We start from the raw sequence: 18,763 nt of genomic DNA on the forward strand, positions 1-18,763 counted from the left end.
CCATATTTTAAGTAACAATATGGCAGTGTAAAATGTGTTAAATATGTATTTTAAATGAGCAATGTCTATTAGATGAAAATCAGATCACATTTTAGGAGCCATTAACAACATTAACAAGCCATTAAAACAATCAGGTATTTCAAAAGGAGTCACAAACTTTCTTGCAACTGTAAGAAGGAAGAATTCCTTTCACTGGGACAAGCCATCCTACAACAAAAATGCTAATCTGGGCACTCGTTTATGCTTTTTAAGGTAATCCTAAATGGGTTTGAGCCGCCGGCTTTTGAATGCCTTACCCCAACAACATGCCTTCCTCATCTGCTCGGTATCGTTCCCTGGGATGTAAATCATAGCCTGACCCGTGTCGTCATTTTGAGTTTGTGAATGTGGATTTGTGCTGTTGTACTGCAGGATCACTTTTACATTTAGTCAGATAAGTGGACTGAGTATAGTTTTATTGCCTCATGTTTTTTAAATAAAATGTATTTTAAAACAAAAGCAGTGGGTTTGTACATTTTTATGCAATACCCATAAATATCGCGATCAATGACCTCATTAGCTGTGGTCTATATTCAGAGTACTCAACATATCAAGTCAGTGTTTACAACATACTCTATATTCATATTATAAATATTCATAAGGTGGGTCTCCACCTGTGAGATTTATGACCACAAGGTGTCTGGTAGGTCAGACCGTTCCTCACCACATCATTCCATCAAAAATGGAAACACCTTGTGTTTGACGAGCATCCATCATTTGCAGACATCACTATATGGCATCAGTACATGGATGCGCGTCGAAGCGTGTCCTCGCTTTCAAGACTTTACACAAGCAAACATTACGAAACGATTACATGAGGACCGGGTAGCTCCAGGGACTGTAGACAGGACCACCTCCTCTCAGCACAAGCACTAAATGCAGTACAGATCCAACTTGGATCTTATAGTCAGACGCTGTTTATTCATCATTCCTGAAAAGTAAAGCATTTAAAGAACAAATGTTAGGGCAGCCTGGTAGACATAGTTGGCTGTTTAGTAACAAGTTATAATGTGTACTGTATACAATATTCTGTATAATGCAACTATAAATGGTAAGATTACATCGGTTTTCCACTGTAGTGTACAGTGTTGACCCTTCTTTTTTAAGACTTCTGCAATTCGCCTTGGCATGCTGGATATCAGCTTCTGGGCAAAATCTTGACTGATGGCAACCCATTCTTGTCTAATCAGTGCTTGGAGTTGATCACAGTTTCTGTGTTTCTGTTTGTCCACCCTCTTTTTGAGGATTGACCACAGGTTCTCAATGGGATTGAGATCTGGGGAGTTTCCTGGCCATGGACCCAAAATTTCAATGTTTTGTTCACTGAGCCACTTGGTTATCACTTTTGCCTTGTGACATGGTACTTCATCATGCTGGAAAAAACATTGTTCATCACCAAATTGCTCCTGGATCGTTGGGAGAAGTTGCTCTTGGAGGATGTTTTTATACCATTCCTTATTAATGTCAGTGTTCTTAGGAAAAATTTTGAGCAAACCCACTCCCTTGGATGAGAAGCAACCCCACACATGAATGGTCTCAGGATGTCTCACTGTTGGCATGACACAGGACTTATGGTAGCGCTCACCTTTTCTTCTCTGGGCAAATGATTGTCCAGATGTCCTGAACAGTTTGAAGCGGTATTCATCAGAGAAAATAACTTTACCCCAGTCATCTGCAGTCCAATCCCTATACTTCCTTCAGAATGTTAGTCTGTCCTTGATGTTTTTCATGGAGAGAAGTGGCTTCTTTGCTGCCCTTGACACCAAGCCATCCTCCAAAAGCCTTCGCCTCACTGTGCGTGCAGATGCACTCACACCTGCCTCCCTCCATTCCTGAGCAAGCTCTGCACTAGTTGGGACCCGATCCTGTAGCTGCATCCTCTTTAGGAGACGGTCCTGGCGCTTGCTTGACTTTCTTGGGCGCCCTGAAGCCGTCTTCACTGCAATTGAACCTCTCTCCTTGAAGTTCTTGATGAGTCTATAAATGGTTGATTTAGGTGCAATCTCACAAGCAGCAATGTCCTTGCCTGTGAAGCCCTTTTGAAGCATTGCAATGATGACTGCCCGTGTTTCCTTGGAGGTAACCATGGTTAACAGAAGAAAACTTCACCCACCGTTTTAAAGTAACCAGTTTGCGCTTCTTGTCCTCGTTCACAATTTCTCCTGAGCCAACAAGAAGATCACTGAAATGATGTTAGCAGGCCATTTTGTGGCAGGGCTGAAATGCAGTGGCTGGAATGCAGTCATTTTTGTGATTAAGTTCATTTTCATGGCAAGGAATGATTTTGCAATTAATTGCATTTCACCTGATCACTCTTCACAATCTAGAGTTAATGCAAATTGCCACCAAAAAAACCGAAGCAGCAAACTGTGAAAACCAAAATTTGCACTAGTCTCAAAGCACTTGGCCACGACTGTAGATTAGCCTTTGCTGTTGAGGTGACATCCCCTTCCTTTTTCTTCTTCCGTTTCCTTGATCCTTTCTACCTGTATAAAACAAGTTGCTTAATTTTAAAAACACATCATCTGCACACCCACTTCAATGTTCATATTTTGATAAAGTAGAGACAGCAGACAGGTAACTGCATTCTTACCATGTCTGTGGGCTCAATGTCAATCTCCTTCTTTGCCTGTGGGGGTGTACAAGAAACAAAACACTTTTTAACTATGATTTTGAATCATAGCGCCTAGATTTGGTGGAGATTCAACCATCAACAAACTCAACGCACAGACCATTTAGCCTACCATAGCCCTGAATGTGGACTACAACTTTAAAATTTACAAATGGAAATATCTGCTGTAATAAAGCAATTAGAGGATTCCATGTACATTTGTCTATGTTTTGGGGGGTGGTAAACCAGCTACGGAAGTCCTTTTTAAATGTAGGATTATAACAATCGTGAATTGGATTCGTAGGGACGGTTCGTTAACTAAACTGCAGTGTCAGTGGTGAATCAATACTGGAAATTGTTTGTAGTCTAGGTTTAGGTCTTGGTTTCAGTCTGACTCCAGAAAGCTGGCCCCTATAGTAGTACATATAAATCATTTTAACCATCATGTGTTAATTTCGTGTTAAACAATTTTGTGTTCCCGGTCAGAAATGACCATTCCCCTTAGACTCACCATAAAAACTGTAATAATACATATTATCACTACTTGTGTTAGATTTTTAATTAAGTTCTAGTGAATATTACAAGTTTTTAACTTCTATGCTATTAGTGGCCTGTGTGCCTCATTGATCTGAGTTTATACACTTGAAAGTAAGTTCTACATAATTTCTGGATTATTTTGAGTATAAGAAATAATCAGATAACATGCTAAACTGTTTATTACAGAGTACTTTGGGGCAACGTCATCAAGGACATTTGCTTTGATACCATTAAAATTTTTATACAAAAAGTAACACCTGTCATGTTCCCAGTCAAAAGTGACCATGAATATTTTAATTGTGTACAAAGAAAATTATCCCAAAACTGCACTTGACATTTTCACAATATTCCAAGATCAACGTCTTCATATATTAACGAACAACTAACAAGAACAATAACATGTTAACCAGTCTATCAGATGTGTTTTTGCCTGATAACAGAAAAAACAACAACTGTCAACCGATAACAAAATCAGGCTTCTAAATGTGGTGGAGTGCGTTGACTCAAACTTCAGTGGTGTTTTTTTCTCATGCACATGTTGGACAATATGCGCAGGTTGTTGCACGTCTCTTGCAAATATATGCATTGCATTTATGGCACGTTATGCTTATTTTGACATTTCTTGGTGCACACAGACTGCACCTCTTTCTCTTATCACCTCTCTTTCTTATAGCAAGTGATCTTGCTTCTTGCTCCTGGATCTTTGTTACCAATGCAGCTGAGGCTGGCGCTTGGGGAAGGTGTTGGCATAGTTGAATGTGGGGAGCTAGCATGGATTTCCCCAACTCCTCCAGAAACAGCCTCCTCTTGAAAAATTTCCCGCTTCCATCCTGGATTCACCTCCATCCACACCATGAATGTGTTGCAAGATAACATCTTAGATGTTGAAAAATAACACCATCGGCCAACGTGCTGTCCTCCTCTGACAAGAGTATGTGCCAGTAACCTGCAAAGGTGCACAAAGTGGATAAAATCATGAGTACATACAACTAATCTCATGTTTTGTATGATGCATCAAGGCATCACATCTAACGATCTAATCTAAAACATGTTTGCATATTCAAATGGATACAACTGTGTTGTTCACAATTTTTTCTACTCTGCAAAAACAAAGTCTTACTTTTATGGTGCAGTTCAAACAAACTGATGATGGAGAAGAAGTACATAAAAATCAAAATCAACACACCTTATCAAGGTTGTCGACTCTGCCTTTGTTCCTGTTGTAATCCAGGATGGTATTGGGTTTCTTGTCCTCCTTGGTGCTCACAGCTGCATCCCTGTGTAGAGGCGTCATCAGGAATACATTTTTCCTTTTCTTTGGACAGTAGGACAAGGGTGTGAGTATTGATGAAGGTAAATCTGGAGGAACAACCATCTCTGTCCTGTGTAGCAAGTAAGGCAGGAGGCAGCTCTGGTTTGTTTCTTCTGATCGTCCCAGTCATGGTCAATTTTTTTGGGAGCAGCTCCTCACTAAGAGCGTAGGAGGTGAAGAAATGATCACGTTATGCTGTGTCCCTTGAGACCTGCAGTCATCTCCAGAACCACACGCTTGGTTCTTTTCAGGTACACCGTCTGCAGGTTTCCCAGTATAGACCCCCATTTTCCAGGCATCACACGTTGCCCACATCTTTATACCATATTTAGATGGCTTGCTTGGTGTATACTGCTTGAAACAGCAGCTTCCCCTAAAAGCGACAAGACGCTCATCCACTGTGACGTTTGGATTTGAGTTATAGATGAGTGGTAGATGCTCCACCCACTTGTCCCAAGCTTCTCTGATCGCTGCCAGTTTGTCTTGTTGACGACCGCCTGGGCTTGTATCCCGGTTGTCAAAGCTAATCACCCGTGACGTGGAATTTTTGGAGTGACATGGTGGCCTGAAAAATTGTCCGACCAGACTCTGCATCCCATAAACTGCTGGTAGATTCGTTTCTGGATCTGTACACACCAGTCAAAATCAAAAGACCCATATATGCGTTGATGTCTGTCTTGGTTAGCAACTTCCAACTGTCTCTGTAAATTTGTTTCCCCTCCAGGTTGGTCATGTTCACCACAGTGGTTACAATGGACTCAGTCAGGAACAGATCAAAGCAGGATTTGATGTCATCAGTCTGGGATACGGCATATTTCGCAGGTCCTGGGGTCGTCCTGATGACATTTTCAGCTGAAAGCCTACCTTGATTCTCAGGTGGGGATGAAGACCAGGATAAATTCCCATTCTTTGACTTGAACGTGACGGCAACCTCAGCATGGCCGTCCTCTCCATCACTGAATTCCTCCTCATCAGTTATTTCTTGGGCTGGATTATATTCCATTGTCTTCTGACACTTCCTCCTTAAATCCATCTTCACTGCCATTTTCCTGGCCTCTCCCCTGTTCTTCACTGTGGTGACCATCAAATATGTAATCAAGAACCTCTCTTGCGGTACATCGACCTGCCATGGTGCTGCCACACAATGAACTGTAAGCAAAGCCTCAAAAAGTATATATACCTAAACTAAGGGAAAAGTTCAATGTTATTGAAAATCTTGCAATTTTCTGTAAGAACTCTCAACACAGGTTTTATGCCCATGGTAGAGAGACTCTATTGGGCAAAGGTTCCCGCAGTGGTTGCCAGGGGACCCAAGGTGGGTGGGAGTGTGTCCATCTGACAAATGAGGATGTACCTGACGTTTTTTTACACTAAGTGTTGTCTCCCCCATTCATTTCTAATGAACGGACAAAAATGACCGGGAACATTAAAGAGTGTATAAAAGTTGAATAAATCTCACAGAATCGTATGCAAATCAATACAATTTATTTTGTGTGTTGAAATCCTCTTTGTGGACAAAGTCATGGAATCTTAGGTCAATCCGAAAAAATGAACTGCAATTTTCAGAAATAAAAAACTTTTAAATCGGTCAAATTTGACCTAAACACAACATAAGGGTTCAATAGAGCGATATTATAGGCAATGGCTATGTTTTCACTGCATCTTCGATTAAGTTGGAATGAAAATAAAAGATGAGAACCAACGTTATTTTATTCCTTTTTTTTCGCAAACCTACAGCTAGCAAAGCAGCAACAAAAAGCAGCAGGGTTAGTCAGCTGTTATACTATTCCCAACTCGGGACTGAACGTTAGCGTTCAACATATTATTTAAACTTGTAGCTAGCTAGTTCTTCCTTCTAATTAGCCTAGCTGGCGTTAACTGCTGCTGTGGCTTATTCCGTCATCTCTTCACCCTTATAGAGGTGTGAAGGTTTTTCCTGCTCTAAATTCAAAAGATAAAAACAAGTCTGCAGTAGTGAACCGGCCTATTTAACGCTAGCCAGCTTACTGAATACGAAGCCGAATACCGCCGACAAGCTAGCGCGCTAACCGCTAGCTCTCGTGGGCATATTTGAAAAAGGCTCGCTTACCCTCGTGCACGCGGCTCGGAGCAAAAACAAACCGTTGCCTGGATACTACCGCCGTCCCCTGAAGCATTGCGCTAGTCAGTGGCGACGTACCCGGCATTAAAGTAAAGCCCAGACGCTGTGGCTGTTTTCAAATGAACATAAATAACCAAACTCGCTTTTCAAGATGTAGGACTTCTTCGCCTGTTACTGTAGCGATAAAAATGCCATATCGCCACCAACCGCTTAGTGGATTAAATTTACTTCGCTAAATTTACAGTATCCAGTCCAGTCACGTTTTTCCCTTATGCCGAACTGATAAATTTAAGTGGGCATCTGCCGATAGTCAATCTGTTGTTAAATGTAATAAAAACAATGATATGCAGTAAAGCCATTTTTGCTTCTAAACTGGTTCAGGAAGGACTCGACAACTTGCTGCCAAATTCAATCAAGTCAGAGAACTTCAAGGGCGTAGAATAAAATAGCAGTAGTGACCATCCCCAGTTCATTAACAATGATCCCAGGGAATGAGACTTATTTTCTGTATATCCTCCATACATTAATTGTAGAAGTTAGGCCCTGGGGCTACTGCATGATCTGCACTCTGTACTTAAATGTGTCCGTGTTGGTATTCTGGTTGTCAAATGCATGGACCTTTCTTCCCCCCCTCAGTTAAGCCCTGCGGGAGTCTTAGAAAATGCTCCAGAAAATAAAATATTAAGTGTAAGGCAGTTTTGAGCTCAAGCTAAATAATCAAAGCAAGTTTTCCTGCAGTCCTTCAAGAATTCAACTGGGAAACACCTGACAAACATGGATTTGTTCAAGTACTTAATAACCAAAAGTAAACCTTATCTATGAACACTTAAACATTCCTTATTATAACCATACCTTAGGAGCATATTTTACAATCACAAACTCTAAGAAGCATCGTGTGCATAAAGTAATTTGCATTATCGCACCATGGACACACCTGAGTAAGTGTTACCTTGCTGTCACAGAACAAAAACATCGACCCATGCAGTGCTTGCAGCATATGAGACTTTAGACCTGAAGGTAGCCACAGCTGAATGCTATTAAGCCAATTAAATGTGTGCTTCTGTTCCACCTGTCAATCAGTTAGCACGCCGAACCTCCAAAAGTATAAAAACATCTGCCCAACATGCACCGCAATATGTTAAGATGGATTTCTTTTTTGGATGTGTATTGACAATAAGCTTATCTGCTTTTTTGTTGGTACATGGAGGTAATAGTGTTTTCCCTTTGTCTCAAAAGTTGAGACAGTATGTATTTTAGTGTAACTGAGTGCCCAGTGCAAACAATGTGTGACTTGGTGTGCATGGCAATTGTCCTTAGTACACTGAATTTAAGTTTTTCTTCTTCAGAAGTCACAGTGGATTGTGGCACAAATTCTATGTCCATACGATGGGCTGAGTCACCATCACTGACTGATCTTTCACTGCTCCGTCTGGGTGACTGTTCTCCCACTAGTGTAACAGTGAATCCTGGCGGTTCAGAAGCTATATTTCATATAGGCTTTGATGCCTGCAGTTTTAGGAGACTGGTGAGCTGCATAAATGAGCACAGAATTGGTATGTGTGATTGATGCTGATCATATTAATGTCTCCTTATTTGTCATGTGCTTCTGTGTCCCTGGCATAGGTGACTGAAGATGATGTTGTATTTGAAAATGAACTGACTTCATTGGCTTCCTCTAAAGTTTCTTCTGTCTTGTCTCCTGTTGTCTGTGTATATGAAAAGTGAGGATACCTATATTTTTATATATATGTGTGTGTGTGTGTGTGTGTGTGTATGTATATGTATGTCTCGTTTTAATTCAGTTAAAGCTGTTTTGATATTTACTGCAGATATTATAACTGCTAAGTTGGCTGTGAGGAGCGATCTCATAAATCCTTGCTTCCTGCCGTTCCAGGCCTGCAGACTGGAGTCCACCCCTATATGACCCAGTGATTTTCCATACTAATGGACAAGGGAACCTGCTCTTCCATTTGAACCTTATGAATGGTAGGCCTACAGTTTTTCCAGTGCCATTAGTGTGTGCAGAATCAGAGTGAACACTTCCTTCAACTTTGACCATTTTTAAATTGGCTTTTTTTTATGGAACTTTAGTTAATCTTCACTTTTAAAATATTTTTGGCTGCTTAATTAACCTCAATACCAGCTGATGCATTTCGCAATGTATGTCTAACTTGCATTTTAATGTAAACTAGATGACTTTAGTGGTGTGGCACTATCCACTACCTTCTCGTTGGGCTCCTTCATCCCAATCGCTGCTACTGTTGATCAAGCTTCTCATCAGCCACTAATTCTTCTGCTGGAAGAGTGTGTGGCTTCCACCACACCAACGCTGGCACAAGATGGCCATATTCACCCTATAATTACGAATAACGGGTACGTACGTGTTTGTCTGATGCAATAAATTAAGTGCCTGTTGTGATGCAGTGTTTTTGCTTCTTAGATGTCTGATGGATAGCAAGAATACTAATTCAAGGTTCTTGCCCAGACGAAGCCTATCTGAAATCAGGCTGTATCTTCAAGCTTTCAAGTTTACTAATGCAGAGAAAGTAAGTATATAATATTAGGAGTTTTATCAGCTGAGAACTGAAGCTAACTCCTTGTGCTATCTGCTCAGGTTTATATTCACTGCAAACTTGTGGCTTGGGATCCTCATGTCATGGACAGTGGCAAGAAAGCATGTCAGTATGATGCACAGAAAGGAAGGCAAGTCTCTCTGTATGTATAAGATTCCTTTGTTCAGATTGGATTGACTTTTTAAAATGGAAAGGCAAATTTCACTTCTAGAACAATGAGCTATTGTCTAGGCAGCCTTGACTAACTGCCTGGTTCAGTGTTTCCTTTGGATCTTTTTTTTTTTTTTTAATGAATGACTGTTGCCTTCCCATATTTCTATAGATGGGTATTACTTGATGATCCTAGGAAGAGTGCTCTGTGTACTTGCTGTGAGACTCGCTGTCAAGCAAGGAGGCAAAGGGGAATTGGAAAGGGTCAGTATTTTTAGAAACGGCATGCGGCATATCTTCTCTGGAAGCCAATGGACACTGAAATATGTGATATCTTCAGATTTGGTTCAACCTGTTGTGCTTGGGCCACTTGCCATCAAGAACTGAGTGGAGCATAGATGGTCGAAAGGACAAGGTTGGTTTAATTTGCATGTCACTTGTTTGAAAATTTGTTTTAAATTCTAATTTGGTTCATCTGCTTTCAAGGATTGGTTATGCCAAGCCACTGGCCGTTGTTCAAGGAGGCCTGGGAGTGGAGGTTTACTGGTGATCTCTCCAATGCAAGAGGCATTTCTCATCTTTACATCCTGAGACCTCATTTGAGGTCAAATGCAGGGTTGTTTAAATGACATGGCCTAAAATAAAGTTAATGTTTAACTCATTATTTGACAATAGTATAAGTACTCGGCTGAGGGTGGCCTTCCCTCCTACTCCCAATGTTGTTCCCCTTCTCTTTTGGTAGAGTTAATAACCTCACATGACTGACTGTCCTGTAATGAAATGGAGCAGTAGTTTTCCCAAAACTAAATGGATATAATTTAGGCTACACTATTTTTGAATAAGGCTTCCTTTTTAATTTGTGGTGCAATGTGAAGAGGATCAATGAAAGATCTCCAAGCATAAAGAGGCTGTGAGTAACTGGAAATACTTATTACAAAAAAATGGAGGGGGGTGAATTTAAAGCATAAGGGCTTGAGTTTCTTTAGTATGTTTTAATCTCATGGGGGTAGTTTAACAGTTGTTACTATTTGAATTGTGCTGTGAGGTCTGGGTCCTAACTTCCCATCATTCTTCTTAAAGGCTGTAGATATGATGGCAAAAGTGTAATCTATGATGACAACTGGGCCAACCAATTGAATTTAGATTAATTACTGGTACCTACACCATCCAGGATTGGGGGGGCTGGATTTGAATACTACTTCTCTAAACTAGTGTCTTTAATATGGTAAAAACAGTAGGACTCTACTTAAGATTGTGTGTACATATAAAATGCACTAATTGCACCCTTTGAAATATACATTGATGTAAACTTTTGCAAATGACATTTACTTTTCATTGTGGAGTATGAAAAGCCATGTTGTATTAATTTTGGGTTGAGGGTCTATTTAGGTGGGCCATCTCTTGCCATGTGTGACGTGGTGGGTTTACATTGACCATATACCTCCCACTACAGATGCCACTCGGGTTCTTTCACAAATTCTCAGCACTGCCTTTTTGTCCTTGGGTTTTAATAGTTGACTGTGCAATGATTTGATAATCTGAACCACTTCATACTTAACGGCAGACCTCACTCATGCTCTGTGAATGTAATGCACTATTATGTTTGCTCAATCCCAGCAGCACTCTTTCCCCAAGGGCTAAATGAGAGAGTGGTACATCAGCTCATTAGAAGGAAAGTGCTGCTAAGTAGAAAATGGTGTCTTTTTTTCTTTTTTTTTTTTTTTTTTTTTTAAATATATAAAGGCTACTAGACCAGAATGTAATGCTATATCAAGTGTCAGTACAGCAGTCGTGCCCTAGCTCTAAGAGAGCCAAGCTACTGTCTACATGCCACAGATTACTTCTAACTAGTTATGTAGGGCGTTGGTACCATGCCTGCTATATTAAAGGGTTGGGTTTGTTTACTGAAGGACAATAGTGACCGACGGAGAGGCCTACATCTAAGTACCACCGCCAAAAACTTATTCGTTTGAGAGTTGTTTTTTTTTGTTTTTGTTTAAGATGTCAAACGCCAATCTGTATTCCTGCAAACTGCCAGTTGGCATCGAGTATTTTTATTTTGTTTTCCCCCGTGGTTTTGCCAGATGGTGCATTACGCTAAACTAAGAGTGCGAACGTAACGGTTAAATGCGCTCTCGCACGCAGCTCAGGGAAATCGGCGATTAAAATCGTTTTCCGATGAGTTAGGTAGCGGTTAGCAATGTATTTAGGTAGTGTTGTTACTGTTATATTTATTCTTAGCCTTTTAACTTGCAAGCTTATAATTTTGCCAAAATAGCTTGTGTACATACTAAAATTAGTTAATTTGGATAACCCATACAAATGGCTAGATACCCAATAGCAACCAAGGTTAGCAAGTTGGCTAAAATAACCCAGGTTAATTAGCGTTAACTTGGCTGATAGTTTTCAGGGGCAAGCTTCTTTTTTTTCACGCGTCACCTTTTACGCCTTAAAAAAACAGTTATATTTGTATTATATATCTTTCCCTAAACAGCCATGGATTGGTTTCACTGTAACAACTGTTTCTTGAGACAAGGGAAAAACTTTGTAGTGTCGAACTGTGGCCATGTATTTTGCGAGAGTTGCGTCAAGCCAGGTAAACACGAGCTAGCTGACTAGCTTGTAACTCCACATTTAGCACACATGCGTTTTTATGTGACCGATTTGTTTTCTAAGTGAGTTCACGTTTCTCTCTGTAGGTAGCTGCTCTGTGTGTCGAGCCACCTGCAACCATTTGCCGCTTTCTCACCAGGTAGCCTGTTGGGGGCCCCTTTCAGCAGTTAATACTTTGAGGCACTGCATGCATTTTAATCGTAGGCAAAACTATACAAGAGGCTGGAACGCAAACCATGAAGTTGAGTTAGGGTTTCAAACTTGCTGAACTGTTATTTTAACGTTTGGCTCATATGAGATATGGTTTAGCCTACACCGTGACGCTTGCTATCATACTGCATAACACACACTTCTCACTGTGAGCTCCATGGTGGCCTCCTCTTGTTGGATGGTAAAATAACAAACGTTAAAATATATTAACAACTCGGTATATGTGCCTGCGTTTTTCCCCGCATAGTTTAATCTAAAACATTTGTTTTCCTTCGAACAATTCAAATACTGAAAAATATTTTAAATATATATATATATATATATATATATATATATAGCCCACACTGTTCTGTTTTGATCATGGGCCTAGATTGGATGATATAGCAAGAGTGTTTAATTTTGTACAGTTCCTAGGTAGAAACTGCTGGATGTTGTCAGCAGGTTACGCGATGAACATAGGAGCGGCTTGCTTGTGTCGTGTCGCTGTTCATTTCAGAATAATTGCAGAATGATTGTGATGTGGTCACATTGATTTAAAGCATCATGAGACAATCTGTCAGTCATGCAGTGTCCTATTCTCGAGAATAGTAATAGGTTAATATATCTTTATCTGTATTTGTAATGTAATGGTATCCTTCAAGACTGGCCATGTCCACCTTTTGTATTGAAAATCGTTAATTTTCTGAGGGAAAAAAATGTACCAGCTGAAAGTTATATCCCCTTTAAAGTCCCCCCCCCCCCCCCCTGCTGTATCTTTTGTTCTCTGTGAAGATGAAACCCCAGGAGCGGATGTTCTTCACAGACCCAGTGAACCTCATTCACAGTCGTCTGGAGCACATCACACAGGTCGCAGTTTCAGAATTTTGGTGCACTACTTCTTAGTAAACTGCATGCAATATTTTGGAAATATAATAGTTATTGCACTTAAATGGAATATAGACAATACCAATATATAAAGCTTCTTAGTGCTTTCAAAGTTTTCTTTCGGATTTTACTGTTTTGTTGCATGATTCATCAGGACACCAATTTGATCTCATTAGATAGTGCAGCACATTTGGTGAACATAAATAAATCACCAAAATATATTAATTGATTTACAAAGCGGCTACTGACAGTATTTTAAAATGTCCCATGCAGTATAGAATGGCATAATTTGGTGTCTGGCAGGGCATCATTTTTCCTTGAAAATGATATGGATGACAACTTCATCCTGCTCTTAATGACTTTGTGCCTTGGACTGAATTCCCAAATTGCTGATCACGAAAAAAAAGAAAATTGCCCAAATCTCCTTGAGAGTGGTATTTTTGTTTAAAATGTTCAACAATGTCCAGTTATATAATGACTATACATTCCTTTAAAGTAGTGGATACAATGTGGATAAAATAGCTGGAATATAATGGCGTGTGCAAACATATCTACAAAAAGAGGGAGAAGTTTGAGATGTTTTGTTAGGCAGCCTGTACATTAATGCCGTGAGACTGCTGAACGTTGTATTGAGTGTTTGGTTGTGTGTGTGTGTGTGTATGACACTATTAGGCTGGGTTCATTTTGATGCCGTAATTAAATTGAATTTCAGATTGCGTTGTTCCAGAATAAGCAGAAAGAGAGGGTCATGGCATACCACAAACACTCACGTATGGAAACGGAAAGAAGGCTGGAGGAAGTCCGTGATCAGTTGTCCAGGTGCAGTAACATATTCTTTATCGCAAGGACAACTGTCGATTGGGTGAAGTAGATTTTAAAATGGTGATGTGAGAACAAGCTAAGGCAAGTCAAAAAAAATGCACAGAAGAAATATAGATCTATGAAGGTTCTTGCCATAGTTTATGCTTTTTTTTGGTCTCTAAAAAAGTGAAACAGCTTTCATCAAAACATTAGACATTAGAGGCAGTGCTGAACATGCAAATGTTCAATAACCCTACTTAATAGTAAATTGGAAATCACATTACTTGTGACAATTGTTTAATGATTATAGTACAGTATATGTCGTAGTATGTTTTTAATAATATAATACAGTATATTTTCATAAAGAACATGAAATATCCTAACCTCAAATTTGACTCGAAAACGTGCATTATGACTCCCATATCACTAGCCGGAACTTGGTAAGAATAAACTAGGTGGAGAGCAATTTGCACATTCTAAGCATTATGCTTGTGCTTTGAGTTGTTAGTGTTAAGGTCATAGGTTTGGTGGCTATGCAGCATGTGAGCACAGTTCTGGGAGGTCCCCAGCAGCCATGTGATTCAGGACTAGGGCTTCATATAGACAGCATGCCGAGTTATTTTGCTAGTTCTGTTGAATGTGTTATGAGCATGGCTATGCTTTGATACCTCAGTTCACGGTCTGAACAATTTACATTTCTGTGATCTTTGCCTAAGATTCAGACATGTCAGACTTATTTTAAGTTTATCCACATAAAAATAGGACCCAGTGAAAAGAAATATTTGGGTTATTTGGGTTTACTGTTCATAACAAAGGCTACAGAAACACCTGCTAAAGTAATGCATTTAATCCTAGGGTGTTATCCTTGCAAGGCAAATAAAAGTACCTTATGAGCATGTATTATCGGTCAGTATAGAGTTATAAGGAAACAGCAAAAATAAGATGAACAATAAGCAAAATCTTATAATCTTATGTTGGCAGTGGGTGGATCGAGGCTGTATCAGTATTGTACACATTGACATGCTTTTTTTTTACAGCATGTACACAGTATGGTGTGACCAAGATAATCTTTTAATATTTTTTTATACAAGTAAATATATTCTGGAAACATTTACTAAAGCCAAAAACAAAATTCAAAAGGAAGTATTGAGAGAATTAATATTTTATTTTTTTAAAAATTGGACAGCAGTAACAGCTAAGGGTGTCCATTTCAGTGTTGCTGATTCTGTCCCTAAAAATATTTAATATGAGATCGGTAACTACTACTGCACATGTTGTGTGATCTCCAAGGTCCCCTTTTATGGTGCATGGGGTATTTAAAGTGTATGTAATTGGCTGGTTTAAAGTGAGCTTGGAGGGGGGTAGGTCTGGGATGTCAGATCTCACTGTTGAGCCTTCCGGAGGTGTTGTGGGCTTAATTCAGTGAAACACTGATCAAGGGAAGTGCCAAACTGATGATTTATGAACAGCTTTATGATGATGATGATGATGACCTTGCAATGTTCTGGTTTTAAGTATGAAATTACTGGGCTGGGCTCTATGTGAATGTCTAATGGTTTGGGACACGATATTTGACATCCTGCGTATAATTACATTTATGAAAGAGAAAATTGCTCTAGGTAATGTTTCCCTTTAAAATACCATTCCCTTCTAGTTTGTTCTTTTGCATTCATTTTCTGTGCTTGTCTTTCTGTTTAGGCAGGTTTTAGAACTGAAGAAGGAGAACACTGAACTCAAGAAGCCACTTTCCCAGAGGAGGGTAAGACAGTTCTCTGTGGGTGTGTGTCTGTATGTATGCTGTAAGCTAAAATGCTTGATCAGTAAAGTGGAAATTACTTTGCTTTTTATGCTAGTAGTTGTGGTTGAGCACTTCTTAACATGAAATAACCTACAAGATTTTTTAACCGGGTCTGCCAGTCCTTTCTGCACTCGTTTTCAGAATGCTGTTTTACAGTCTGCTGACTGTCTAAGTCTTTTGGATAATTCACTTAGATTAAACCTACGAGTGGTGGTTTTAATTTACTTTACTTTCAGTAAAGTAGGGATTGTATCCAAACAAATAATTTCATAACCCTAATTTATGTACAATCAAGCATGCATACTATTTGCCAAAATGGAAGCAACTAGAGCTTTGTTATTATTTAAAGAACACTAGCGGTGGTATGGGGGTGTATTCCTCTAATATCTGTGTTACTTTTCTCTCTCTGCACCTCTGTAGCCATCACCTGGGAAATGTAATGCCAATAGGTAATTCTTATTGTATATGCATACAGTGTTGCAGTATACTCCCAGTATATATTAACATCACTTGTATAATTATATAGTGTGCCTAACATTTATGCTGTTAAGAACACATGCAACAGAATATTTCTTTGGTTATTTGGTAATGTGTAGCGCGATTCCAAGGATGACTCTGCCAGTGGCTGTCACATCACCAGGTACTTAGAGGCACAAAGGTCTGATGTGCATTGCTTTGGCCAAAGAAATGTAAGGAGAAATGGCATTGATGGGTGAAACAGCATTAATATTTAGGACAAAGAGAATTGATGGGAGAAACGGCATTGAAATGGCATTAATGTTTAGGAGAAACGGCATTACTTTGTGTTATTAGCTCTCTTTTCCTTTCCCAGTCACTCCTCGCTCCAGGGCTGTAAGGTACATTAAATAGATAAAATCCAAACCATATTTCAATTACCTAAACTATCTTAAGTGCTAAATGTGAAATTAAATAAGTCATTGTTTTACTTTTGCTAGTCTTTCATACTCTGCTGATACTATGGAGAGGTTTCGACAATCCCGATCCAGCTTGATGGTGAGCTTTTCTTCTTTTACAAAATGCTTTCAACCTATATAACTGTTTATTTTTAATCAGATCAGCTGTGCTGCTCTACAGATGTTTTTTCTCTCATTTATCCCTTGAACTTTTCATGTGATAGACTCCACCAGGTTCAGCCACCCCAGTGTCATCCGCAGGGTCGTTGCACGAACATGGATTTAGTGAGTAATTTCAGTGCAACAGTGTTTCCTCCGTGGCATAATGATAAATATCCTAATATTTCACTTGGTTGTCATGCAGCAGATACATGGAGACTTCTGATGTGATCTTTTAAAATTACTTTACAGTATTTCAATGTTTTTAAATATTTTCTTTGTCTCCAATAAACTAAATGCCTTTTTTTCTACAGTGATATCCTAGGAGTTGTTTGATAATTTAATTGGGTTTTTCTACTTATGCCAGCCTTCTATTGCTTTTGTTGCGTTAGGTTCTTGCCTCTCAAAAACATATCCTAACAACTAAATGAGAAACTGTTCAGCAGATCTCATGTCAGTTGTAAATCTATTTTTTCTTTGAAGTATATACTTATGGATTTGCCCTAACCTGAAAACAATAAAAATGTACTCTTCTCATTTTAAGGGACACCCAGCTCTGTTAACACACCCCTGAGGTAAGTTAAATGTTACTAAGAAAAATAAATGAGCAAATAAAAGTTTTATATGACTTTTCTTCCCATGTGCTTTGCCTTAGGTCAGACCACATAACCCCAAACATTTTCCAGTTCCAGCTTCTGCCTGGGAGAATGCTTCACTCGCCCCAGCCATGGAATGTGCAGTAGTTAAATATCTAAGACATGTAATAACGGTGACTGGCAGTAGTACCCACAGCTATGGATGACATGACCATTAGCAAAACAATCACATTTATGGTACCTCTTGTTTTCTTTTCTTGGGAAATTGCATAATTAGATAGTGGTTGCTTAGTCAAGTTTGGTTTCTGGAGGTGATTCTGAAACTGAGCTAGGTGTTTAGGCTCAGTAACTCTGAGAGACCTGAATGATATCTGGAACATTTTTGACCTGTGGGCTTTTTGTTACTAGTCTTTTTTTCAGTTTTTATCAGTCTTTTCAGCTACTAGTTTGGTAATATCCTTGAGTTTGTTATATTGAACAGTTTCTGTTGACTCAGGAGTTCTGCATGAGTCTGGTTTCACCTTTCTTTTAATCACCCCACATTAACTATTTGAATTCCACAAAAATGCAGTTATTTTCATTACAGTTCACTTTATTTGAGATATTTATGTATTCAGTTTATTTCTTACACAAAAAGCAAATACCTGCCTTTCCATTTTAAGACAGACAAGAACTACTATAAAAATTTGTGGACAACTCCTTTCAATTAACTAGTCCTGGGTAGGATGTCTTCTAATTTAATTCATTATAAAGTCAATTACAAAGTTGTTTTCTCCAGTTTGTTACAAAATATATCTAAACATACAAAAGGTAAAGTATCAGAGTGTACATTTAACCTCCAGTTATTGCAGTTTGACTTATTGGGACTGTGGTAATTCTCAATGTGTATGTTGTAGATTACTGAAACAGCAATGGTTGCAAGGTTATGGCTACTCTTAAAGCAAAAGCTTTGAGAAAGGTAAACAAAGACCCATTAACTCCACACAGAAAATTCTGAAGCTTTGTCTGTGCTGAAAAATGCTGCTTTGCCAGTGCATATTGTGAATTAAGGAAGCACTAACTCCAGTGTATTGCATTACAGCCTGTATGTTATAGCATTTAAATACTGCACTAAAACAAAATGCCCACTTTGAGTTCTATTGACTTTAATGATATATATTATTGATTTGGGCATGTCAAGTTTATTTACCTACAAACAATAAGTTGAATATGAAACAAAAAAGCCCCCCCCCCCCAACTCTGAGAACAAGATTCTATGTATTCTAAGGCACATTATAGGACAATACGGCTTTAAAAGTAAAAATATTAAATAACTGTGCATTTGAGTGTATAGTTAATTGTATATGAAATCATTATTCAAAATCATTATTTAAATAGGCTGTTAATGTGCAGTTAACCAGCATGCATCACCATAGCTCATGAATTTTACAAAACTCCATCAGTCTAAAGGTTTTATGCAGCCTGGATAAGCCAGAACATGATAAA

At 39.0% G+C, this 18,763-nt stretch overlaps 2 protein-coding genes and 1 long non-coding RNA gene across 3 annotated transcripts; 2 read left to right on the forward strand and 1 right to left on the reverse strand.

The window, feature by feature from the left end:
* Positions 1 to 781: 781 nt before the first annotated feature.
* LOC113589200 (uncharacterized) lies at positions 782 to 6,761 on the reverse strand. The gene is made up of 4 exons (XR_003411935.3): positions 6,589 to 6,761; positions 2,633 to 2,668; positions 1,101 to 2,525; positions 782 to 970 (listed from the first exon to the last, which is right to left on the reverse strand). It is a non-coding gene; the product is annotated as an uncharacterized LOC113589200 (long non-coding RNA).
* A 763-nt stretch (positions 6,762 to 7,524) lies between these two features.
* On the forward strand, positions 7,525 to 9,601 carry zp3f.1 (zona pellucida glycoprotein 3f, tandem duplicate 1). The gene is made up of 8 exons (XM_081703849.1): positions 7,525 to 7,538; positions 7,918 to 8,125; positions 8,224 to 8,321; positions 8,495 to 8,586; positions 8,793 to 8,973; positions 9,041 to 9,146; positions 9,215 to 9,303; positions 9,496 to 9,601. Exons 1-8 carry the CDS (start codon positions 7,525 to 7,527, stop codon positions 9,599 to 9,601), a joined length of 894 nt encoding a protein of 297 aa, XP_081559975.1.
* A 1,690-nt stretch (positions 9,602 to 11,291) lies between these two features.
* LOC113589203 (E3 ubiquitin-protein ligase RNF212B) lies at positions 11,292 to 17,878 on the forward strand. The gene is made up of 12 exons (XM_081703216.1): positions 11,292 to 11,919; positions 12,023 to 12,075; positions 12,918 to 12,992; positions 13,723 to 13,829; positions 15,510 to 15,570; positions 16,030 to 16,058; positions 16,206 to 16,249; positions 16,442 to 16,466; positions 16,566 to 16,623; positions 16,748 to 16,808; positions 17,227 to 17,257; positions 17,338 to 17,878. The coding sequence occupies exons 1-12, from the start codon at positions 11,820 to 11,822 to the stop codon at positions 17,423 to 17,425; spliced, it is 732 nt and encodes a 243-aa protein (XP_081559342.1). The 5' UTR covers positions 11,292 to 11,819; the 3' UTR covers positions 17,426 to 17,878.
* Positions 17,879 to 18,763: the final 885 nt, after the last annotated feature.

This window comes from Electrophorus electricus, chromosome 20 (assembly GCF_041902795.1).
Source record: "Electrophorus electricus isolate QZ-2024a chromosome 20, ASM4190279v1, whole genome shotgun sequence".
Taxonomy (NCBI): Eukaryota; Metazoa; Chordata; class Actinopteri; order Gymnotiformes; family Gymnotidae; genus Electrophorus; species Electrophorus electricus.

Bases quoted from the DNA above. Each gene is read 5' to 3' on its own strand.
- zp3f.1 (XM_081703849.1), top strand. The intron at 9,147-9,214 runs GTAAGTATATAA...CTATCTGCTCAG, and splicing joins AGTTTACTAATGCAGAGAAA to GTTTATATTCACTGCAAACT. The intron at 9,304-9,495 runs GCAAGTCTCTCT...ATATTTCTATAG, and splicing joins TATGATGCACAGAAAGGAAG to ATGGGTATTACTTGATGATC.
- LOC113589203 (XM_081703216.1), top strand. From the start codon at position 11,820: ATGGATTGGTTTCACTGTAACAACTGTTTCTTGAGACAAGGGAAAAAC. The intron at 11,920-12,022 runs GTAAACACGAGC...TTCTCTCTGTAG, and splicing joins CGAGAGTTGCGTCAAGCCAG to GTAGCTGCTCTGTGTGTCGA. The intron at 16,809-17,226 runs GTGAGTAATTTC...TCTCATTTTAAG, and splicing joins GTTGCACGAACATGGATTTA to GGACACCCAGCTCTGTTAAC.